Source organism: Ranitomeya imitator, chromosome 3, assembly GCF_032444005.1.
Source record: "Ranitomeya imitator isolate aRanImi1 chromosome 3, aRanImi1.pri, whole genome shotgun sequence".
Lineage (NCBI taxonomy): Eukaryota > Metazoa > Chordata > Amphibia > Anura > Dendrobatidae > Ranitomeya > Ranitomeya imitator.
The window spans coordinates 463,694,371-463,721,401 of NC_091284.1; the positions used below are offsets into that span (position 1 = coordinate 463,694,371).

General features: G+C 41.2%; 1 protein-coding gene across 1 annotated transcript in view; it reads right to left on the reverse strand.

Annotated features, from left to right (window-relative positions):
* LOC138671660 (uncharacterized) overlaps nucleotides 1-27,031 on the reverse strand; it is a 967,572-nt gene that overhangs the window by 591,287 nt on the left and 349,254 nt on the right. Inside the window, exons 54-58 of the mRNA XM_069759831.1 lie at nucleotides 19,183-19,353; nucleotides 18,618-18,746; nucleotides 16,121-16,281; nucleotides 10,924-11,050; nucleotides 7,236-7,441 (exon numbers count right to left, since the gene is read on the reverse strand). Coding sequence (XP_069615932.1) covers nucleotides 7,236-7,441; nucleotides 10,924-11,050; nucleotides 16,121-16,281; nucleotides 18,618-18,746; nucleotides 19,183-19,353 — 794 coding nt within the window. The remainder of the gene's footprint in view (nucleotides 1-7,235; nucleotides 7,442-10,923; nucleotides 11,051-16,120; nucleotides 16,282-18,617; nucleotides 18,747-19,182; nucleotides 19,354-27,031) is intronic.

A 27,031-nucleotide genomic window follows, 5' to 3' on the forward strand; every position in this document is an offset into this window, starting at 1 on the left:
GAGTAAAAATAGATGTTTATTATAAATGGTGCGTTCGCAGCCTGGGGTCCACCGTGCAGGAGGGACCTGCTGCTAGTGAATGGTGGCACTGTTTGGCGGTATAGACTAGCTCTGCTACCTCACAGAGCAGCCGTGAGAGGAAAGCACTGCGCCCTGTTAGCCTCACAGGAGCACAAGCTTACTGCCGAACTGGTAGCAGTCAGTGGTTATGCACACACGCAATCTCCCCACCAGAGGTGCCGGTATTCTAGGGGCTTATTTCAGCCGGGTACCTGAACACATTCATGCATAACCATACTGGCGCAAAGCACATATTTTGATTGATACTAGCGCATGGCCGTGCGTCCATGCGAGCCTTATATAGCTGCAGCAAGTACAAGACCTTCCTAGAAGGACCAATGAGAGGCTGCCACAAAGCCAGAGCACCTACAGGACCTTCCTCAAAGGACCAATGGACTTAGCTGCAGTATCTGACCATGTGACTCACGATCTCCACTGAGAGATCTTACTCTGGGCATTCTCAGAATGAGAAAAACAGGACTTAGTCCTAGAAGCGTCTGCTCGCCGCTGCCCAGCACTGGCTTCAATGGCAGAAGCAGGAAAAGCAGCAGTAATTCTTTGTACAGAGTGGGGACTGAGCAAGATGCTGGGACCGACGTCTCCGCTGAGCAGGCTCCACTGTGGCAGGAGAAGAATGGGAGACCGCAGCGGAGATGGCCCGAGATTCCCCCTGTGCAGAGGTGGGAACTCGACCCCTAACAACTACCATAAGAAATTTTTCTGTTTCTGTTTTTAAAGCTGTAGTTATTTTTGTCTTTTAGAGATGTGCAGCACAAGAAGTGGGCTAGTTGACTAATTATGACTGCTGTCATCTTCCATTATACAAACACAAAGATCGCTTTGTCCATTGTTTCTACAGTATATAGATGGGCAGTCAGGGCCTTTGTGGCAAGTGTGATATGAAGCTGCTTGTACTTTCCCACCACAATATTTTAGTTTATTGCCTTTTCCAATTTTTGCATATAAAGTAGCCAATCTCTTTGAAGCATATTTACCAATTCTCCCTTAAACATCCTGTAAAAAATAGACACTTTGTGTAAAGCAGTCAACTTATGTTTCCAGTGCACGATGATAGAATCCTCCATCATCAGATGGAACCCTAGAGTCAAAATATTCATTCATGAACTGAGAAATGGGGCACAGAGGGGGCATAGACCGGGTGCAAAGCTCATAGCCTGGGAAAAGCATGGTGAAGAAGGGCATAGTGACATGATTTCTTTTCAATTGCAAAAATGCTACTTCTATGACACGATACAGATACCACTGATGCATACTACTGCAAACCAAATATAGGGAAATTCCCAGTCATGGACGTAAGTAAATACCGGGTAAACTCCACTACTAGATTACTCCTACAAACAGACCTCGGAGTATGAAAACACCCATAAGTAAAAAATTGTAACACCTTTATTTAAACAAATATTTATACAGAGTTACATAAAATGACAAACTCAACATACAGCGTACACACATATAGTTCATGTACGGCGGACAGGATTCGCTGTATATAACACCATAGGTCCAGACAATGCATAAACCAGAGGCCACCAAGAACGTATCAGCCTTAGAGTATTCCCCTCTTATCTCTCATTTAAAGTGCATAGTGCATGCTGCACGTGCCCGGTAATGCCCCATACAATTATATAAGTAGCTACCAATTCAGTGTCAATATACAAACGGTATTATGCCTGTCTTACCCTTAATACTTAGTGCCAGCGTCCGTCGGCCCCGACGCGCGTTTCGCGTTGGCTTCCTCGGGGGGTCGTGCTTGTGTATGTGTTGGGGGTGCTATTTAAAGAAATGACACCAGCTGGAACAGCAATGACGCGCCGTAATTGGCGCATGCGCACCGCCTATCGTGAAGCTACCGCTACATCATCCCTGGCGTATCCGGCACCAGAAGCAGGAAGAGGGAAATCCCTCATAACGTCATATCCTGCTCCGGCGCTTCTGGACGGCAGGGAAGATGATCGGCAAACCTCACTGCGGCGCGCATGCGCGCATACACTCGCGGCCATTTCTACTATTGGCAAATCTATGGGCAGCAGGTATGCCACGATACTACTACGATATTGCAGCACAATATGTACCCAACACATTAAAGCACAGATAACCGATATATGTGGAGGAGGGTACAACACCTAATACCGAAGTGACCCCAATCTATAGAGGCAGGGGCATATTCACCTATTGTGACCCACAAATTAAGGCACAAGCCTATCTCATGTGCCCATATAAGCGTGTGCAAAATTATCCCACAAAAACATATGTGCATACTACTGCGAAATATTATATATACAACAGAAGCAACAAAGCTTACATATATATCCAGTGTTTCTATCATTAGTGTATAGATACCAATATAAGATATACTATATTGATACAACCTGTGAAGCTCTATACTAAACATGAATAACATGTATGTGCATATTTGGGACAAACCACAAATTACAATAACTATACAATAACTACATAATACAAAAAGAAGGTATGTAGCCACTACCCCATATACAAAAATGCATTATATTTTCTACTGCGTATCTTGAATATCGTAGGAAAACTGCCGCACTAATACTTCTTCGATCTTTTTCTTTTATTAGAAGATGCCGCTGTCCAGATGCTCTGATGTTTTCATACAGCCCCAAAATAACGAGCGATGATGGAATGAACATACAAAGCGGTACAGGTACTATAAAAAACATAAGACACACACAATTAAAATCCAGGCAAGGGATGCCAAAACGAGCCCAATATCCTTTAATCTATAAAAACGGAGCAAAGCTAAGTTGTTCATTTAGGCCATGTGGGGCCATAGTGCCCAGCACTGTAATCCAACGGCACTCTAGTTGTGCGAGTTTTTTCTTCAAATCACCGCCTCTTATCCCACTCCTGACGTGATCTATTCCAAAGACACTCAGATCTTTAGGGTTACATTTATGGTGCTGCCTGAAATGTCTAGGAATCGTCTTGAGGGACACTAAGTCCTTCGCCTCTTTTGCTGCCATGATATCTCTAATATGTTCACGGGTTCTTATCCTCAACTCACGTGACGTCAGTCCCACATATGATAGACCACAAGTACATCTTGCCATATAGATTACATAAGTGGTCCTACATGAGATGTAATCCGTGATTTTGAATTCTTTTTTTCCATCGGCTGAGGCAAAGGATAGTGTCCTCACATGATTCCGACATGCCAGGCAGTCACCACAAGGGAAGAAACCCCACTTTTTCCTCCCCACTCCCAATATCGATGGATTTCTAGTAATGTAATGACTCTTGACAAGCATATCTCTCAGATTTTTAGATCTTCTGGCTGTCATCAGGGGTTCATCTGAGAGATATTTCGCCAAGGTGGGTTCGGTTTTCAGAATAGGCCAATGTCTCCTCAGGATACTTCTCATTGTTCCCCATTGATGGTTAAACGTGGAGATATATCGAATTTTCTCATCCTCTTTGTTTTTTATTTTAGGTGGCTGTGACAATAAGTCACATCTTTTTTGGTTTTTAGCTCGAGAATACCCACGCTTTATGCTTCTGTTACTGTATCCACGTGATTTAAATCTCTCCCCAAGGTCCACAGATTGTCTCACAAATGCCTCCTCCGAAGAACAAATCCTCCTCATCCTTAAGAATTGTCCTATTGGAATTGCCCCTATGGTGGAGCTATTGTGGGACGAGGAGGCATGGAGGAATGCATTGACCGAGGTTTCTTTCCTGAACACATCTGTGTGTATGGAGCCATCCATCTGGGCCTGCAGCAAGACATCGAGAAAAGACACACTCTCTCTGCTAAAGTTGTGGGTAAGCCTGATGTTGAGGCCGTTACAGTTCAATTCTTTCATAAATAAATGAAGTTGCTCTACCGACCCTTGCCAAATAAATAAAATATCATCTATGTACCGATACCACCCCAGTACTTGGGGGGCGGAGTGTGCGTCCCCGAATATAGATCTCTCCCAATATCCTAAAAATAAATTTGCATACGAGGGCGCACACGCCGCCCCCATCGCGGTCCCGCGACTCTGGAGGTAGTACCGGTCCTTAAACGTAAAACAATTATGTGTCAGAATGAACTGCAGGAGCCTCAACACCAGGCCCACCACATCTGGATCAATGTTACTAGATTCCAGAAAAAAAGAAGCAGCCTCCATCCCATCATCATGATGGATGGAAGTGTAAAGTGTCTTGTTGTTTTACGTTTAAGGACCGGTACTACCTCCAGAGTCGCGGGACCGCGATGGGGGCGGCGTGTGCGCCCTCGTATGCAAATTTATTTTTAGGATATTGGGAGAGATCTATATTCGGGGACGCACTCTCTGCCCCCCAAGTACTGGGGTGGTATAGGTACATAGATGATATTTTATTTATTTGGCAAGGGTCGGTAGAGCAACTTCATTTATTTATGAAAGAATTGAACTGTAACGGCCTCAACATCAGGCTTACCTACAACTTTAGCAGAGAGAGTGTGTCTTTTCTCGATGTCTTGCTGCAGGCCCAGATGGATGGCTCCATACACACAGATGTGTTCAGGAAAGAAACCTCGGTCAATGCACTCCTCCATGCCTCCTCGTCCCACAATAGCTCCACCATAGGGGCAATTCCAATAGGACAATTCTTAAGGATGAGGAGGATTTGTTCTTCGGAGGAGGCATTTGTGAGACAATCTGTGGACCTTGGGGAGAGATTTAAATCACGTGGATACAGTAACAGAAGCATAAAGCGTGGGTATTCTCGAGCTAAAAACCAAAAAAGATGTGACTTATTGTCACAGCCACCTAAAATAAAAAACAAAGAGGATGAGAAAATTCGATATATCTCCACGTTTAACCATCAATGGGGAACAATGAGAAGTATCCTGAGGAGACATTGGCCTATTCTGAAAACCGAACCCACCTTGGCGAAATATCTCTCAGATGAACCCCTGATGAGAGCCAGAAGATCTAAAAATCTGAGAGATATGCTTGTCAAGAGTCATTACATTACTAGAAATCCATCGATATTGGGAGTGGGGAGGAAAAAGTGGGGTTTCTTCCCTTGTGGTGACTGCCTGGCATGTCGGAATCATGTGAGGACACTATCCTTTGCCTCAGCCGATGGAAAAAAAGAATTCAAAATCATGGATTACATCTCATGTAGGACCACTTATGTAATCTATATGGCAAGATGTACTTGTGGTCTATCATATGTGGGACTGACGTCACGTGAGTTGAGGATAAGAACCCGTGAACATATTAGAGATATCATGGCAGCAAAAGAGGCGAAGGACTTAGTGTCCCTCAAGACGATTCCTAGACATTTCAGGCAGCACCATAAATGTAACCCTAAAGATCTGAGTGTCTTTGGAATAGATCACGTCAGGAATGGGATAAGAGGCGGTGATTTGAAGAAAAAACTCGCACAACTAGAGTGCCGTTGGATTACAGTGCTGGGCACTATGGCCCCACATGGCCTAAATGAACAACTTAGCTTTGCTTCGTTTTTATAGATTAAAGGATGTTGGGCTCGTTTTGGCATCCCTTGCCTGGATTTTAATTGTGTGTGTCTTATGTTTTTTATAGTACCTGTACCGCTTCGTATGTTCATTCCATCATCGCTCGTTATTTTGGGGCTGTATGAAAACATCAGAGCATCTGGACAGCGGCATCTTCTAATAAAAGAAAAAGATCGAAGAAGTATTAGTGCGGCAGTTTTCCTACGATATTCAAGATACGCAGTAGAAAATATAATGCATTTTTGTATATGGGGTAGTGGCTACATACCTTCTTTTTGTATTATGTAGTTATTGTATAGTTATTGTAATTTGTGGTTTGTCCCAAATATGCACATACATGTTATTCATGTTTAGTATAGAGCTTCACAGGTTGTATCAATATAGTATATCTTATATTGGTATCTATACACTAATGATAGAAACACTGGATATATATGTAAGCTTTGTTGCTTCTGTTGTATATATAATATTTCGCAGTAGTATGCACATATGTTTTTGTGGGATAATTTTGCACACGCTTATATGGGCACATGAGATAGGCTTGTGCCTTAATTTGTGGGTCACAATAGGTGAATATGCCCCTGCCTCTATAGATTGGGGTCACTTCGGTATTAGGTGTTGTACCCTCCTCCACATATATCGGTTATCTGTGCTTTAATGTGTTGGGTACATATTGTGCTGCAATATCGTAGTAGTATCGTGGCATACCTGCTGCCCATAGATTTGCCAATAGTAGAAATGGCCGCGAGTGTATGCGCGCATGCGCGCCGCAGTGAGGTTTGCCGATCATCTTCCCTGCCGTCCAGAAGCGCCGGAGCAGGATATGACGTCATGAGGGATTTCCCTCTTCCTGCTTCTGGTGCCGGATACGCCGGGGATGATGTAGCGGTAGCTTCACGATAGGCGGTGCGCATGCGCCAATTACGGCGCGTCATTGCTGTTCCAGCTGGTGTCATTTCTTTAAATAGCACCCCCAACACATACACAAGCACGACCCCCCGAGGAAGCCAACGCGAAACGCGCGTCGGGGCCGCCGGACGGACGCTGGCACTAAGTATTAAGGGTAAGACAGGCATAATACCGTTTGTATATTGACACTGAATTGGTAGCTACTTATATAATTGTATGGGGCATTACCGGGCACGTGCAGCATGCACTATGCACTTTAAATGAGAGATAAGAGGGGAATACTCTAAGGCTGATACGTTCTTGGTGGCCTCTGGTTTATGCATTGTCTGGACCTATGGTGTTATATACAGCGAATCCTGTCCGCCGTACATGAACTATATGTGTGTACGCTGTATGTTGAGTTTGTCATTTTATGTAACTCTGTATAAATATTTGTTTAAATAAAGGTGTTACAATTTTTTACTTATGGGTGTTTTCATACTCCGAGGTCTGTTTGTAGGAGTAATTCTATGACACGATACGGTGACTTAAAGGCTACACTACTGGAAGATTCCAATGACAACATATGACTTTCAAAGTTTTTGTCAGGCACATTGTTGTCATGTAAAACCTTTTGTGAATCCAAATCACTATTTACATCAATGTGTACAAATGGACATAAAGCATCTGGCTGTAATAATAAAAAGGTCAGTAGAAATTAATGTACAGTATCATAATTACACAGAGAACTGAATTTAATAAAAAAAAAAAGAATTATATTGACATCTCAAACCTTGGGTACTTGCAGTAAAACGAACAGAAGTGTCTGAGAAGACGTCTTAGCCCCGGAGAACTGTTAGCTTTTGCAGTGTTCCATGTTGCCAGGTATATTATGCCTTCTATGGTTTTCCATGTCATTGTGGTGGGATCAAATATTCTCTTCTGGTCAAGCAGCTGCCGAACAAACTCACAAGCTGGCTGATATCCAGGATCACAGGCCTACGAAGACACCGTAAAAATAAAATAAACCTCTTTACAAGTTTATAATGTGGTGCTTCAATTACTTATGATTTAAAGGGAATTTGTTTCTCCATATGAGAGCAGCATGATGTAGGGAAGAGACCCTGATTCCAATGATATATCACTCACTTTATTTGTTTTACTGAATTCCGTATAAACCCGCCCACATGACTGATTGGCAGATTTCTGTGTACACTGTGCATAGGCAAAAAGCTGCCGATCAGTGGCGGGGGCATAGTTGTACTACATGGCATATATTGCCCAGATCACTTTATTTAGGAAATAGAAAACTATGTGGCATCCTCACATATGCAAGTCTCTGATCCTTGATGGGCAGGTGCCCAAAGTGTACAAATTTGTTATCAGTTGTGCCCATCACAGAGAACACAGCAACTGATACAGGTCCTTCTCAAAAAATTAGCATATAGTGTTAAATTTCATAATTTACCATAATGTAATGATTACAATTAAACTTTCATATATTATAGATTCATTATCCACCAACTGAAATTTGTCACGTCTTTTATTGTTTTAATACTGATGATTTTGGCATACAACTCCTGATAACCCAAAAAACCTGTCTCAATAAATTAGCATATTTCACCCATCCAATCAAATAAAAGTGTTTTTTAATAACAAACAAAAAAACCATCAAATAATAATGTTCAGTTATGCACTCAATACTTGGTCGGGAATCCTTTGGCAGAAATGACTGCTTCAATGCGGCGTGGCATGGAGGCAATCAGCCTGTGACACTGCTGAGATGTTATGGAGGCCCAGGATGCTTCAATAGCGGCCTTAAGCTCATCCAGAGTGTTGGGTCTTGCGTCTCTCAACTTTCTCTTCACAATATCCCACAGATTCTCTATGGGGTTCAGGTCAGGAGAGTTGGCAGGCCAATTGAGCACAGTAATACCATGGTCAGTAAACCATTTACCAGTGGTTTTGACACTGTGAGCAGGTGCCAGGTCGTGCTGAAAAATGAAATCTTCATCTCCATAAAGCATTTCAGCCGATGGAAGCATGAAGTGCTCCAAAATCTCCTGATAGCTATCTGCATTGACCCTGCCCTTGATGAAACACAGTGGACCAACACCAGCAGCTGACATGGCACCCCACACCATCACTGACTGTGGGTACTTGACACTGGACTTCAGGCATTTTGGCATTTTCTTCTCCCCAGTCTTCCTCCAGACTCTGGCACCTTGATTTCCGAATGACATGCAAAATTTGCTTTCATCAGAAAAAAGTACTTGGGACCACTTAGCAACAGTCCAGTGCTGCTTCTCTGTAGCCCATTTCGGCACCTGTAGCCCATTTCCTGCACACGCCTGTGCACGGTGGCTCTGGATGTTTCCACACCAGACTCAGTCCACTGCTTCCTCAGGTTCCCCAAGGTCTGGAATCGGTCCTTCTCCACAATCTTCCTCAGGGTCCGGTCTCCTCTTCTCGTTGTACAGCGTTTTCTGCCACATTGTTTCCTTCCAACAGACTTACCATTGAGGTGCCTTGATACAGCACTCTGGGAACAGCCTATTTGTTGAGAAATTTCTTTCTGGGTCTTACCCTCTTGCTTGAGGGTGTCAATGATGGCCTTCTTGACATCTGTCAGGTCGCTAGTCTTACCCATGATGGGGGTTTTGAGTAATGAACCAGGCAGGGAGTTTATAAAAGCCTCAGGTATCTTTTGCATGTGTTTAGAGTTAATTAGTTGATTCAGAAGATTAGGGTAATAGGTCGTTTAGAGAACCTTTTCTTGATATGCTAATTTATTGAGACAGGTTTTTTGGGTTATCAGGAGTTGTATGCCAAAATCATCAGTATTAAAACAATAAAAGACCTGACAAATTTCAGTTGGTGGATAATGAATCTATAATATATGAAAGTTTAATTGTAATCATTACATTATGGTAAATAATGAAATTTAACACTATATGCTAATTTTTTGAGAAGGACCTGTATATGGGAACATAGAAAACAATTCACACTACAAAACTGTATTGACATGGCATTCAGTACAAATGTTTATAGCTGTACTCCCAACACCATCCGCAGAATACAGTCATTGGATAGAGCATCAGGGCATTGCAGAATACAGACTACCCTCTACTAACAGGACTGGGAGGCTATGGAAAGTGTAGGTGTCATTCTTTGTCTTGATCTTATTCATGCTTTCAGATCCAGTAACAAGTATAATAGGGAATTAATTTATGATAAAGTATTAGGCTCACATTCATTTTACCATTTTCTTATGTCATTTAAATCAAGCAATTTTCTGTAACTATAATGTTTGCCTTTTAAAGATTACTATATGATATAATTGAAAGGCTATTTGATATAATTTTCATATGAGAAAATTACTGGGTGAACCCCTAATAGCAAGAATTGACACACTGACCAAAAAAGTGATTAAAATCGAACCCAAAACAGCTAAAAAAATTATTACTTTTTTTTAGCACTCAAAAAAATGAATCTCTGATTGAGGCTTAAAGAGAACCTGTCACCAGATCAAAAGTGGACAGTTTTTGTTTTTATTTTATTCCCACTGCTCCCCTGAGTATTATGTTCTTCTTTAAAAAAAAAAAAGAAGGAAAATCTGCCATACAGTTCTGTAAATATGGGACTTTTTATTTTGTCTGAATTTTTATGGTCTTTACCATAAGCGCATCGTTCCCTTGTGAAGACCATAAAAATGATCCCTGAATGAAAAGTTCTGTATCTCTGGAACAGCATACAGATTTAAAAAAAAATAACAACTCACTAAGGGGAGCAGTGGGCATAAAATAAGAGCAAAACAAGTCCTCTTATGACCAGATGACGTCCTCTTTAATTGAAGTAAATGGAAATATTCTAAATTCTGAGGAGCTTAAACTTATTTAGTCTATATTTTATATAATAAAAAAGAAAAAAAAGAAACATACATATTGATAGAAAATCCGGTTTAAACATTGTAAGCAACCAAACTTTCTTTGCTATATTTTGCTAACATTAGAGCCACTCATAAGTCAGGTAAGTCAAAAAGTCAAAATGGTACTCACTCCATTTAATCCTATTGTATAATTATGTCAGAATCATTCTTACTTTTGCTTTCTAAAGCATTATTTAGAAATTATGTATTTGAAAGAGAGACGAGGATTGATTATCTAATTCCAAAGTCCATTAATCCATTCATCTTTTATCATTTCTATTGAGATAAATGCATCTACGTGCTTCTAAACTATATAAATGCACTAGTTTTCCAGGGTGACATTGAAGCTAAAGATCCCAATGTTCTGCAAAGAATGCATTCCAATGCACTTAGCCTTAAGTCACCGTTTGTACATCTGTTGTGCACAATGTTTAACCTTGCAAGCACCACATTTATAAAATGTGCTTTTGATTTGCCACAGCAAGACAGGTCTTCCAAACTAATTTGCAATAATAGGCTGCCTAGTCTAGCCTCTAGAGCATAAAGTAATCACCTTAGCAAGGTTGAGGTCATCAAGCAAACATAACAATTTCTTGTTTCCTGCTGGTGTATGCAATGTGCCATGTCGCCATTCTAATCGGTCTTTTAAACATCCCCATATTCTCCGAGGATCTGTAGAACTAGAAAATAAATATGCAAAGTAGAAAATGTACTGTCTGCAATTACAATAATGCCTAATAAGCCAGCAATTATCAGCAGTCTATCATTCCTGAAAGTACATTTGCATGATTTACAGACTTTTCTAGATCATCCTAAATTGAAGGTTCAAGTCTTCCTTTTTTATTGTTCAGATCTTATAAAAGAAGCATTAAAGGGGTTGTCTATGAAAACAGGATAGGTGGTAACTTACTGATTGGTAGGGGTCTAACCACTGGGACCACATCAATAGGCAGAATGAAGAATGTTAATCCTTGAAGGGCAATTTTACAAAATGTATGCCCGCTGATCCATTCATTCTCTATGGGGCTGCCAGAAAAAGCTAAGCACAGCACTCAGCGGCCTCACTGGATGTGCATGGAACGGAGGTCGAGTATATGTACTGCTACTACCTTCTAAGGAGGACAAAAAGACCGCGTTCTACCAATCAGTGCAGTTCCCAGAAGTTATATCTTCACGAATCAACAAGTTATCATCTATCTTGGGGATAGCTGATCATTTGTTTTCTCCGGACAACCCCTTTAACGCTTCAGAAATGCAAACAATAAGTACAGTTTTAAAATAAGCGCAATTTTCTTTTCTTATTCAACTCATGTCTGATGAACTTTTATTTCTTGTGGTATCAGCCACATTATTTCAACCATATGGTAAGGGTTTGTCTGTTTTTGTAGATGCTGATCACATCTAGTAACAAATGGATTTGATTGTCTTCTGGCTCTGCTGTAATCTACAGAGGAGCCTAATATCTAGTGTTTAGTTCTCCGACAGCACCATCATGGAGGACAAAAAGCTTTACACAGTGACAAGTAAAGGGCTGTCTATGGAGTTGAACTCTGCCCTGATATATGTGATGAAAGCCCTGAACAGGGGATCCAACTGTAACAACTCAAAATGTCCTAGTACCAAATGAACATTACACATTTGTCATTGAAGCAAATATGCCGTATATGGGCTGTGTGTATCAGCAGATACCATGGACTGAAAAGTCTCGGAACACTTTTACTGACCTCAGCACTTTAGTAGGGTGATTCATAAAAATTGTGCAGGTTTTCAATACTTTTGAACATTGGTAGTCAAATTCTACCCCAAACACAGATGTTATTTTTATTTTCAAATACTTACTGTAAGGAAAATTACACCACAGAGGAGGACCGGGGGGATAAGGATATCAACCCACCATCACCAATCTGTGATGGAGCTTACACAGTCGCCGCTCTCTGGTGCCCCCCTTACCCTCAGGTCAGTCAGGAAACTGCACCTAGGATAAGTAGTCGCCGGAGAGGCTGCACTGTTATATACTCTGCAGCGAGGGCGGTATATATATATATCACCAGTCCCAGGCCAGGAATATATATATATATATATATATATATATATTTATATATATATATGCATATATATATAAGCCTTCGATCCTTCACTGCCAGGATCCCCCAATAACACTAGAATGGTATGCTGCCACCGGTTCCTCGTTAAATATAAGCCTGGTCTGTTAAAAAGCTTATATAGGGTCAGAAACCAACCCCAGGTAGCGTCTAAGTACTAGCCGAACTCACGGATGTGGGAAATCGGGTTTTTAGATAAAAGAGCAGCCCAAAGTTAACTGATATTTTAATTGCCAAAAGGCGCACTAGAAACTACAAATATATACAAAGTAATATACAGATATTACAGCCAGAAGTACAGATAAAAATTAGGGTACAGACTGGGAATAGCAGTTAGTTGTAGGTGTCATGTTACTGTGTCGTACAGAATGTGGGCCCCAGGGAAGTGCTGAGTCCACAGATACTTTCCTAGTTGCTGGTCCGTCTACACACTTAACGTGATGTGGCTTCCAAGGCAGAACAAAGATGGGGCTGAAAGTGTGTAGCCAGCTCTTAACCCTTAGCTCGCTCCCTCCCATATTTGCCAGTGCCCCTCTGGGTTGTACTGAATTATCCTCCCTTGACCTCCTAGCCAAAATAATTCCCAATATCTAGGATGGGTCATAACTTCCCAGGGGGAGGTACAAACAGGACGACTGACATCTCAATGGGTTCGTTGGGGCTTAACCGATATGGAGAGTCCAAACTTGGGTGGCTAAGTGCTTCTGGAGAAACAGTCCTGATAGCTCAGAATCTGGGACCACAAGAGAGATATGGGACACAAGGCTACGTGCAGGGGGCTCCCAGGATTCTGGTGGTATATCGGACATAACCCTGAGATTCACTGTACGCTCATAAATCATCTCTAGAGGTCGTGACGCTGGGTCTGGCTTTCATGGTACTCTCATGATTCATCTGTAGGTGTTGGTGATGTTTGGTCTAGAGTCTGCTTTGATGTTGGCCGCCTTGCACAAAAGACAGCAGGGGGTCCTAGCTCTGCTCCTCCCTGCTTTCATTAACACATGGTCTCTAAGTCTCTGGCCAAATGGTAAAAGTCCTGCTCTGATGGGAATCTGTGTGCTTTTCCCAAGGGTGGGGGCCACATTTCAGGAGTGGAGGGAGATCTCCTGAATCTCGGGGGCCTGAATTCATAAATCCAAAATGGAGTCTCCCTCGTCCCTCACAATTAACTGCATATAGCACGCTTAGCTCACTTTGGTAATTGGAGGGTTCTTTTTTTTCAAATTTATGATAGATATGAAATCCTCTTTGATTTTTTCCCAACCGGGTCCTACCTTCGGATGATTGGCATGTCAAGCCCCAGAATATGTGGCACCTCAGAATGTAAATTGGTACTGTTAGCCATTACATCAACAGAGGGTGCTGGTTCTGCAGACACTAGCCAGCAGCACACTAGTACATCATCCCCAACCATTCAGGTAGTTCCTCTTTCTACATCAACTAGAGAAAAGGCGATAAACCGCCTTGACAGTTGCAGAAATGGAACACACCAGAAGCTCAGGCAGTCAGAAGAGGACTTATTGAGGAGCAGACCAAGAGACTTGCCTGTAACCATGTCAAGCCATGAAGGACTGTTGTACAAAAAAAACACGAGTTCTGACCTAGCAGCTAACCACAGGGGATTTTTCTTCATACTAGTGACTGTGCTTACCCTCTTGGGATTTAAGTCCCTGTTCCTTTCCATTAGTTTATTTAGTCTTTGCACTAAAAGCAATATTTCTTGCTGAATAGTAGTCATTTACTATGTGCGTCAAGAAAGAGAAAATGGAACAGAAGCGGTTTATAACTTTTTACTACTAAAAGTGGCTATTCAACAGAGAATGGACTTTATTTTCTAAAGTGCCTGTTGGGGTCATTTATCTCCTCACCATTGTGTATTGTTTTATTATGTGTATTTTGTTTATGTCCCTCTCTTTCTGTCTTAAATAGTGGCAGGGTGCTCAAGTAATATTGCCATAATGTGCACAAAAAGGCCAAATACTCAATTATGGTAATAAAACTTTCCAGTCATATGGGAATATAGCTGTATCTTGTGCACTTGCCTGTTATGATACGGTGGTCTAGGAGCAACATGGAACGAGCACTGAAGGAAGTGGTAACTGTACTGACCGCAGTCCCTAAGCTCAACACAACACTAGAAGTAGCCGTGGAATGCTCCTAACTCTCCCTAGGCATCTCGTCACAGCCTAAGAGCTAACTACCCCCAAAGATAGAAGCAGGAAAGCTATCTTGCCTCAGAGAAAATCCCCCAAGGATAGATTAGCCCCCCACAAATAATGACTGTGAGTGGAGAGGGAAAAGACATACACAGAATGAAACCAGGATGAGCACAGGAGGCCAGTCTAACTAAATAGATAGGAAAGGATGGAATACTGTGCGGTCAGTATAAAACACTACAAAAATCCACGCAGAGTTTACAAAAATCTCCACACCTGACTAAAGATGTGGAGGGCAAATCTGCCTCCCTTTGCTTCCAGCAAGACAGAATTAATTCACACTGATAAGCTGGACAAACATAGAAAGCACAGAATGGATAAGTCCACAATCTATGGACAGAAAAGGGCAAGCAAAAACTTAGCTTAGCTGAACTGGTCAGGATAACAGGGAACTCCAAAGAGATGTGAATCCAACCAGGAACCATTTACAAGTGGCACTGGCTGAAGATAGAGCCAGACTTAAATAGCCGAGCAGAAGAGACGATAAGTGGAGGCAGCTGATGACAGCTAACTCCAAGGAGCAGCCATACCACTAGAAACCACAAGAGGGAGCCCAAGAGCAAAACTCACAAAAGTGCCACTTACAACCACCGGAGGGAGCCCAAGAGCGGAATTCACAACACTTGCCCTTCCATTGCTTTAAGCATGGAGTGTGGTTTCTCACGAGCAAGCCTAGGCCACCATCGCCACTGGCATCCTTTTTATTAGTAACATCAAGTACAATCATAATATCTACACACAGCCAGACCTACTCCCAGTAGATCCTAACAGATACTGATAGATCTAACTGAATTTTAGTTCACCTGGCAAAATAGCATAGCTCCCTACCCATCAGAAAGTGTAAATAAAGCCCACTACTCATTAAAATTGTTGCTTTCCAGACAGCACATGACAAAGTGTCTTGGACACAAAGATGTCATATTCTTTAACTTATTGCCATCTTGCATGAAACTCCTCCAAGCATGACTGTCTTTTCAATAAAAGCATTGCATCACTCTAGACTGAAAACTCCATCTACAAATTGAATTATTCTATTACAGACGAATAGAACAATACATAACAGGGTTCATTGGCGATGCTAGACCGCCTTAGTTCTTAGCGTTTCATCTGACACATGACACAGATGAGGACTTAGTATAATAATAATACTTGTTGTTCTGCTGATTATTTGTTCCATTATACTCAGTAATGCACATCATGCAGACCAATACATGCCGGCATTATTCCTATGCTTTGAAACATCTGCTATGCATAACACAATCTGTTAGATATTTTATTTTTGGACTACAGTGTTCCTTAACTTATATATAAATGTGTAGGAAATACAATAATGGATATGGGTAAAAATAGTTTGCACCCCTTAGTCGTCTACACATGGGGTATGTTTTATCAGACAAATGCAAGAAATCATTTATAGAGTGACCTATTTTACCTGTTAATTGGAATGTTTAGCTCAGACATCTCTGCAACATCACCCAAACATAGAGAATTGAGAAGCTCCTGACTGAGACTTGATTTGCCACATCCTGCATCTCCAGCAAATAGAACCGGGCAACCAGAAGTAATCAGCAAGCTTGAAAGGTAGAAGAGTTGCTGTAATAAAAAGAAATGTAAAATGAGATGCACAAGGATGAAATAAATGTTAAAGAGGGTTTCCAGGCACATAGCAATAAAAGCATTGTTAAGCTTGTGAGAAGTGAAGAACCTGCCTAACGCACTATTAAATGTTGCCCTATTCCTGAGATGTCCATGAGGCTGGGACCACAGTCTCAAACCTTACCATTAGTAACATACTACATCAACATGGATTAACATCATGCAGGACACGCAAGGTCCCCCTGCTCACGCCAGCATGTGTCCAGGCTCATTTGAATTTCGCCAATGACCATCTGGATGGTCCAGAGGAGGCATGAGAGAAGGTCATATGGTAAGATGAGACTAAAATATAACTTTTCGTATCAACTTCACTAATTTTTGCGGCATGGGTGACATTTCGCCAGCCCAACTAATCATAAGGGATCCCGGAGGGTGAGGAAATTCACTCAGTTCTTGTCTACGGCAAGAAAGCACAGACCTGGCCCTTGGACTGGAGATGTGCAAATTAACCAACTCATCTCCAACATATAAATGCCACCGCCAGAGCCGCCGCCTCGCCCCTACCTTCTGTCTCCTCCCCACTATCCCATAGAATGTAAGTCCGCAAGGACAGGTCCTCTCCCCTCTACCAGTCTGTCACTGTAAACCTGTTTACTGTAAACAATATCTATAACCCTGTATGTAACCCCTTTCTCATGTACAGCACCATGGAATTAATGGTGCTATATAAATGAATAATAATAATAATGTATGTACGTGTAATTCTGTATACCTCCAATTTCATATAAGGCAAACAGGTTCACTGCATATAGATGACATTTGACACCCCTTTAAAGGGAATCTGTCACAAGGTTTTTGCCACCTAATCTGAGAGCAGCATAATGTAAAGACAAAGTGCCTGATACCAGTGATGTATCACTAAAGGTACCGTCACACTAAGCGACGCTGCAGCGATACCGACAACGATCCGGATCGCTGCAGCGTCGCTGTTTGGTCGCTGGAGAGCTGTCACACAGACCGCTCTCCAGCGACCAACGATGCCGGTAACCAGGGTAAACATCGGGTAACTAAGCGCAGGGCCGCGCTTAGTAACCCGATGTTTACCCTGGTTACCATCCTAAAAGTAAAAAAACAAACGCTACATACTTACCTACCGCTGTCTGTCCTCGGCGCTCTGCTTCTCTGGTCTGGCTATGAGCGCCGGGCAGCCGGAAAGCAGAGCGGTGACGTCACCACTCTGCTTTCCGGCCGCTGTGCTCACAGCCAGAGCAGAGAAGCACAGCGCCGGGGACAGACAGCGGTAGGTAAGTATGTAGCGGTTGTTTTTTTTACTTTAACGATGGTAACCAGGGTAAACATCGGGTTACTAAGCGCGGCCCTGCGCTTAGTAACCCGATGTTTACCCTTGTTACCAGTGAAGACATCGCTGAATCGGTGTCACACACGCCGATTCAGCGATGTCTACGGGGAGTCCAGCGACGAAATAAAGTTCTGGACTTTCTTCCCCGACCAGCGACAGCACAGCAGGGGCCTGATCGATGCCTGTCACACTGGACGATATCGCTAGCGAGGACGCTGCAACGTCACGGATCGCTAGCGATATCGTCTAGTGTGACGGTACCTTTACTCGGCTACTTAGTGTAGTTTTAAAAAAAAAAACACTGTTTTATCAGCAGGAGATTATCATTAGAGGACTAGTTAACCTTATACCAGGTAGTCCAGCATATTCATTAGCTCTGTTTAACCACACTCCCTCCACTGCTTAACAGCATTCTGTACGTGGGCAGGAAGCTACCAATCAGTGATGTGGGCGGGGTTATACAGCGCTCAGCATTCTGAGAACTGACAGAATCAAAACTACACTAAGTAGCTGATACATTGATGGAATCTGGGTCTCTGTCTCAACATCGTGCTTCTCTCAAATACTTGCTGAGAGATTCCCTTTAAGGAGCACTATATCCTCCATGCACGAGTGTACAGGTTCCACACACGTGTGATCAGACAACCTCCCTAATACTAAAAAGTTTTATGGAAATTATATTTTTTATTAGAGCAAACTTGTTGCCCACTGTATCAATATTGTAGTTTTGCTTTGTTTTCTTTTCTAAATCTCCCTGCTGGGTTTGAATGTATCTGTATAGTAAATGTATTCTCCAATTCACCCCATTATGATTTTATCTTACTTTGTTTAGGATTTATATCTAAAAACTTATAATAAATTAGTTTACCAATAACAGAGAATGCTAATTGAAAACAGGGCTTGTTTAGAACCAGACTGTGATTGGAACGTTCCTTATAATTCTAGAATAAGGAATAAGGATAGCACATTTTACCTCACTATGCACTGTGTGAACAAACGCCTCAGAGGAAACACTTTGCCCGTGACTAACGGAGAAAGAGGAAAGTGTGTCATGCCATCTGACAAAATGTCTCGTATCAGTGTCAATGTGATAGTCCCAGACCTGCAGCAAAAATGAATACGGATTGTCAGCAACAAACGTTCGATTTGGATTAAATATTTATACTTCTGAGTAGTGATGACAGGTCCTGACACTTATTCGCAGGCACATCATTTCAACATGATCACTCCTTGCCAAAAGAAAACCAGTGCCAAGTTATATTGTCTCTTCTAGAAGATGATGCATGTCTGCTAGGGAAGATGGCCCATTAACTCTCACAATGCCTTCATCCTTCAATGCACATGTACATAGAGGTGCAGGTCCTCGCCTTTGAACATAAATGTGTTAGTTTAACATTGTTATATTTGTCATTTATTATTATAATATTATAAATATATAAATAATATAGGACACTATTTATTTACAAAATAACTATTAACAATTCCTAAAAATGTATATATTGAAACATGATATGGATACTGTTATAAGATATAATTACTTCTCCTTCTGTAGGGAATGTTGTATGGCTCCTGAATGTTCGTCTCCACCAGTTGCTAAATAAAGTTCTTTCATTACAGTCCAACCATCCTCCAAAAGACCATATACAGGAGAATATAAAATACTTTTTGATCTCTTCACCCAGCATATCAGGAACTTGCTTTGCCAAAGCCTATGATACAACACATGGATTAAAGCGTAATAGCCTCAAACATGGGAAATAATGAATATTCATAGATAATACAAGCAATAAATATATCATACAAGATACATAAGACATTTAAGAAAACTATCGTCATGGCACAGTTGCAAGATATCCCGGGGGCGCCCTAGCTATCCCTGCTCCCCGGGTTACTTCTGATGGTGAAGATGCCGGGGCCATGTGCCTTACTGAGCTCCTGAATCAGCCCTTATCTGTCCCATCCCCAATCCAGAAAAGTGGGGAGTTGTGGTGCATAAGAATACACAAACCAGACTAACACGGGAAGATGTACAGGGGTAAACGAAAGTACCAATCATACAAATATGCACTCACAAACAACACAGTGGAACATCGAGATGTAAAATAAGGAAAAAAAAAATATGAGAGAATGTGGATATGCAGACAAAAAAAATCACCAAGCAACAGTCTCCAGAACAATACTCCAAAACAACTCCTCAAACAAACAACACCTTCAGCTCCAGAACCAAGCAGTATCAAACTAACTCTGGCAATGCCTTCTTGCCAAAGGCAAGTATATATAGCAGAGAGGAATGGCTAACACTGAACAGTTGAGAGCATCAAAGCAGGAAAGTTTCCAGGAGCTCTCAACTGAACAGTTAACCCCTGCACTGCTAGAAGAAACCTGCACTGTTTATTCTGAAAGTGCAGGGCTTCTAATCAGTGCAGGAGTATGAGAAATCAGAGAGTGCGGTCTTCTTGCTCCTCTCTGAAGTGGTAAACCCGTGACAACTATATTTTGCAGTCCATATTTCTACACTACAAAAAGGTATACAGTAACTATCTTTACTACTAAAACTGTAGAAATACCTGCAGTACGCATAACAAAAAATTTAAAAACATTTTAGGCTAACCAGGCCACTCACTTCTACACAGAATTCACAATCAGTGTTATCCTATTTCCATGATTTACTCTGCAGTGGACATATGTTCCCAACATAGAGAACTGGCTATAGAAGAGTGACTGAGCACGCATGACAAACAGCACTCCGTGCACAAGATGGACGTCTATGTTGCTCTACACTTTGAACACTAGGTGGAGCCATACTATATAGGTAAATTTCATAACTCTGTACTAAATTATTAAACAGCATGTAAATACCTAAACAGCATTTAAATAACCAACATTATTCTTTTTTTGCTCTATATACTGAGATGATAAGTAATATTGGGTCAAGTGTGTCATAAAGTTGAAAAAAAAAAAAACCCTTTTACTACAGTTTAATTTAGTTTTCCACATTTTTTACATTGATTGTAAAGATATTACTTTATTTATTACTAGATGGCAGCCCGATTCCAAAGAATCGGGAGTCTAGAATCCATATATACTTTATTTATTCAAATGTAAGAATAATACAATTAATAAATAATAGTAAGAAAGAACAAAAATAATAGGCAGTATATGGAGAAAACACCAAACAAAAGTTCAAAATTGGTGTGAAAATGTCACTGAACCACTTCACAACTAAATATATATAGTTTTGGTAAATGGTATTATCATTTTTTTGACGAAATTTGGCAGGAGCTTGAAGAGCAACGTCACTGGGCCCGCCTCCACGCAGTAGAAACTTGCTGTGAGGTAAAAATTCAAAAATCACACCAAAATGGCAGGCGGAGTGTGTCACAGTACGGCACGTTTCTGATTGGTCGCTCGCAGCAGGCGGCAACCAATCAGACACTGGACACTGTTGACGTCACTTAGCTCCGGACATTAGCTCCGGACATTAGCTCCGGACAAAGCCACGGAAGTTGGCACAAATTGCAGGAAGTAGTATTCTAGGCAATTATATATTAGACTGTAAAGACTTCCAAGAATGTGAATCATGATAGCAAGCACTGTTAAAACATAGTGCCCCCCAAAATGAAACTGGATGAAGCCTTGGAACCACCATAATTCTGAATGCAGCTCTGGATTATAACACAGGCTATAGTGTATAAACCTGGTCACTAAGGAACTAAAGAGTCAGCTCCATTCTGACTTTAGTATCTATCATTGTTACATTGTTGTTAGTTTTGGACCTTGCTTGCTGCGGTTCCTTCTCTGGGCTAAGTCTGTATATTAATTTATCATTTTGTTATCCTGAATCCAGTGCTGGATATTTTACCAAAAACTTCAAGCTATACTGGCCTGGCTCCCTGTGCTTGCCATGTATCTGAGCTTAAATTTTGCACACATCCAGTGATGAAGGATTCAGGGTAAAGGTCCAGAATGGACCTTTACCCTGAATCCTGCATCTCTACCCTGAAAAGTGAAACATATGGCTGGCGAGACAAAGCTGTCTGACAGATCAGCTATCTTCTCTGAACCTCGAAACTGACCCTGTACCCTATGCAATATCCTCTACCTTGGAATCTCAAACAGGAGTGTGGTTCCTGAATTCTTCAATCTTACCCTGAAGTTATCCTGTTTTTCGTATCTGAATTTGTGCCAGAATATAAGGACTCTAGGAAGGATTCTTAGAGACTGGCATTTTTTACGCCCATCTTGAAGAATAGTCCGCTAGAGTAAAATGCGCCATATGCAATTATAAGTGAAGATGCATTAATAAGTTTGCCACATCTATCAGACTGCTGGTGTGTCGGAATAAGAAGCCTCTGCTAGCTATGAGCTGAAGAAGAATTCTACTGTAATTTTCACTGCTCTTTTATAATAACGTTGTCAGGCAGCCCATGGCCTCATCCCTCTCACTAGGATCTGCCCAGTTTTTAGGACGATAGTGGTGTTGGTGTAAAAATACCTACAATCACAACACTGCATGTTGTGCAAAAATCGGCATATTTTATAGGCCACTTTCTTGTGTTAAATTATTGATTATCCCCATTAGCTCTGAAAGTTCATCTCCTACTCAACTCTAGTACTGGTATGGCAAACTTCGCTCTGCTGCAACTGTTCCTTCAAAATCCTTAGGGTATGTGTCCACGTTCAGGATTGCATCAGTATTTGGTCAGGATTTTATGTCAGTACTAGCTGAAGAGCCCGGCGTTGCCTGGGCATAGTAAATATCTGTGGTTAGTTATAGCACGTCACTTCTCTTATTTTCCCATCACGCCTCTCATTTTCCCCCTCACATCTCTCATTTTCTCCCTCACATCTCTCATTTTCTCCCTCACTCCTCTCATTCCCCCCAACACTTGTCATTTCGACCTCACATCTGTCATTTTCCAATCACTACACTATTTTCCCTCACTCCTCTCATTTTGCACTCACACCTTTTCATTTTCACCTCACACCTCTCATTTTCACCTCAGTATATACATGTTTGTCATCTCCTGTATATAGTATATACCTGTATGTCATCTCCCCTGTATATAGTATATACCTGCTGTGTGTCATCTCCCCTGTATATAGTATATACCTGTATGTCATCTCCTCCTATATATAGTACATACCTGTATGTCATCTCCTTCTATATATAGTATATACCTGTATGTCATCTCCTCCTGTATATAGTATATACCTGTGTGTCATCTCCCCTGTATATAGTATATATCTGTGTGTCATCTCCTCCTGTATATAGTATATACCTATATGTCATCTTCTATATATAGCATATACCTGTATGTCATCTCCTCCTGTATATAGTATATACCTGTAGGTAATCTGCTCCTGTATATAGTATATACCTGTGTGTCATCTCCTCCTGTATTTAGTATAAACCTGTATGTCATCTCCTCCTGTATATAGTATGTACCTGTATGTCATCTCCTCCGCTATATAGTATATAAATGTGTGCTATCTCTCCTGTATATAGTATATATCTGTGTGTCATCTCCCCTGTATATAGTATATACCTGTGTGATCTCCTGTATTAGACCTCGTTAACACGTTATTTGCTCAGTATATTTACCTCAGTATTTGTAAGATAAATTGGCAGCCTGATAAATCCCCAGCCAACAGGAAGCCCTCCCCCTGGCAGTATATATTAGCTCACACATACACATAATAGACAGGTCATGTGACTGACAGCTGCTGTATTTCCTATATGGTACATTTGTTGCTCTTGTAGTTTGTCTGCTTATTAATCAGATTTTTATTTTTGAAGGCTAATACCAGACTTGTGTGTGTTTTAGGGCGAGTTTCGTTTGTCAAGTTGTGTGTGTTGAGTTGTGTGTGGCGACATGCATGTAGCGACTTTTGTGAGATGAGTTTTGTGTGGCAACATGCGTGTAGCAACTTTTTGTGTGTCGAGTTGCATGTGACAGGTTAGTGTAACAAGTTGTGTGCAGCAAGTTTTGCGCATGGCGAGTTTTGCGCGTGGTGAGTTTTATGTCTGGTGCCTTTTGAGTATGTGCAAGTTTTGTGTGAGGCAACTTTTGCATGTGTTGCAAATTTTGTGCATGTGGCAATTTTTCCGCATGTGCAAGTTTTGCGTGTGGCGAGTTTTCCATGAGGTGAGTTTTGCACTTGTGGCGAGTTTTGCGTGAGCCCAGTTTTTGCATGTGGCGAGTTTTGCGCATGGCGAGTTTTGAGCGGCGACTTTTGTGTTTCGACTTTTATGTGGCGAGGTTGGTGTATGTGTGGTGAAATGTGTGCTGAGGGTGGTATATGTGTTCAAGCACGTGGTAGTGTGTGGCGCATTTTGTGTGTGTGTTCATATCCCCATGTGTGGTGAGTATCTCATGTCGGGGCCCCACCTTAGCAACTGATCGGTATATACTCTTTTGCGCCATCGCTCTCACTCTTTAAGTCCCCCTTGTTCACATCTGGCAGCTGTCAATTTGCCTCCTACACTTTTCCTTTCACTTTTCCCCATTATGTAGATAGGGGAAAATTAGTTTGGTGAATTGGAAAGCGCGGAGTTAAAATTTCACCTCACAACATAGCCTATGACGCTCTCAGGGTCCAGACGTGTGACTGTGCAAAATTTTGTGGCTGTAGCTGCGACGCCTCCAACACTTTTCATTTCACTTTTTACCCATTATGTAGATAGGGGCAAAATTGTTTGGTGAATTGGAAAGCGCCGGGTTAAAATTTCACCTCACAACGTAGCCTATGACGCTCTCAGGGTCCAGACGTGTGACTGTGCAAAATTTTGTTTCTGTAGCTGCGACGCCTCCAACACTTTTCCTTTCACTTTTTTCCCCATTATGTAGATAGGGGCAAAATTGTTTGGTGAATTGGAACGCGCGGGGTTAAAATTTCGCCTCACAATATAGCCTATGACGCTCTCGGGGTCCAGACGTGTGACTGTGCAAAATTTTGTGGCTGTAGCTGCGACGGTGCAGATGCCAATCCCGGACATACACACATACACACACACACACATACAGCTTTATATAGTAGATATGTAAGCCAAAACCAGGAGTGGGTGATAAATACAGAAGTGGTGCATATGTTTCTATTATACTTTTCCGCTAATTGTTCCACTCCTGGTTTTGGCTTACAAATACTGACATAAAATCCTGACCAAATCCTGATGCAATCCTGAACGTGGACACATACCCTTAGGGTTAAATTCCCACAATTAGTTTTTGGTGAGATTCTGACACTGCAAATTTTTGATACACAAAAAAAGCAGCATCTTATAGTTCCTGCAATGTGGATGGGATTTATAGAAATATCATCCCCACTATGTTTGGTTTTTATGCTGTGCATGATTTAAATTCAACAATATGTCAATTTATCTTGCAAGTACGCTCAACTTTATGTTGGACATTCCCCATAGAATTTTATGAAATGTAGAAAATCCGATTGTAAAAAGTGTGTATGCGTTCTAGTGCATTTTCGCGGCAAAAATTGCATGTACTCTCCACGTGACTGTATTACAGTCAACTACCAGATAATAACAAAAACAAAGCAGCTTAATTTCAAACACGACATACCAAAATCGAGACAGGGTCAACAATGCAAGAAAAACACATGTAAAAAATACAATAAAAATGTGAATAAAAACTCTAACAGATGCAGAAATGCTGCAGAAAATCTGCAAAAACAAAAATTTTAAATTTACCAATCACCATGGGAACATATCCTTGATGACTAGTTCCTGAAAGCTAGATCATTGCAATATGTAAAATGATATGTAAAATGAATATATGGTTCATATACTGTTTTTCGCCAATCGCAGTCAATTTGCTATGTGTAGCTCTGTTCTGTAGTGGATTTGTGCTTTAAGTATTAGTAATGTAACTGAATGTAAATTATTTTGAAAGCCTATTATATTTAATCAGCAATGCATTTAGAACAGCCCTTTGTGAATGGACTTTTAAGGCTGCGAATTCTTGATTGCTCCCCGAGAGCATTATAAATGCCTGGCAATGGTTACTCTGCATTAATAATACATACCGTGTTTCTGCAACACATTTTACCGTATTATGTCAAATATTTAGGAATTTTTCAGCCATTATCTAAATTGTAATATTAAATCCAGTGCACTTTTCTTACTTAAAACTATGAATAATATTAATTAATGTACATTATTCAAAAGAAATAGGGCTTTTATAGTAAAAGATGGAAGTAATATTCAGATTGCCTGAATATGAATTGTTGCTTTTGGCCTAAGAAGATGTAGTAGTAGGAAATCTTAGGTCATTTGTGGAATAATATTTCTCACATTTATGAGGAGTACATTAATTGGCAGCTAAATGAACCATCTGTGCGGGGAAGAACAAAGACAGCATGCTAATATGGAAGAGAAATTCACAGTATAGTAATGGTACTGCCCCAGGAATATTTTTCACATATTACCTTCTGCAGAGTAAATTGATGTTAAAAAAATATTACAAGACAGTTCACACAGTATACATTCTGCAGTTATACATTGCTTTGAAGTGCAGAAGTACAACACTATCTGAATGGTGACAAGCACAATTCACACATGCATCATACCCAGAAAGATAACCAAAGTATAAATCACATTTTCAATTCTGTAACAATATGTTTAATATAAATGTCAATTAGGGCACATATTATGCACTCTCTAGTGCAAAGCGTTGTCAGTGGGTGTTCAAAGAGTTCACAATATGCCAAGAGTATTTTCAGTAGGATCAACGTAATTATTATATCGACTTATCTATGATTTAATACAACTTTTAGACCCAGTGTACTTACTGTAACGCCAATGATGCCGTCCCTGCTTGGTCCCTTTCCCCCCTCGAAGAAAGAATGACGTCATACTCGCCACCCCTCACAACAGTGTCCCCATTCCTTGCTTTGGCTTCCTGTCACTCTCGGTCTGCATACACCGCACAGGTCCGATTGTTAAAGCAGCAGGAAATAAACCCAACCAATACACCAATCACTGAGAGGCATCAAGTATATAAGGCACGTTCCCCCGTAGGGAGGTGCCTGAGCACCCAGCTGGATTTAGTGTTTTGCAACTAGTCAGTTGCCAGGCCTCCCCTTGTTGTCTTAACCAGAACTTGTTCCTGAAACCCTTATTGTCTGAACCAGAACCTGTTCCTGAAACCCTTGTTGTCTGAACCAGAACCTGTTCCTGAAACCCTTGTTGTCTGAAATCCATGTTGTCTGAACCAAAACCTATTCCTGAGACCCGTATTGTCTGAACCTGCAGCCACTCTAGCTGCACCTGAACCAGTACCAGTCCAAATCCTTTCTTGTGTCCCAGAATCTGGCCTCTCTGAACCAGGACCAGTATGCAAATCTTGTCCTGCCAGGAGTCTGTGTTCT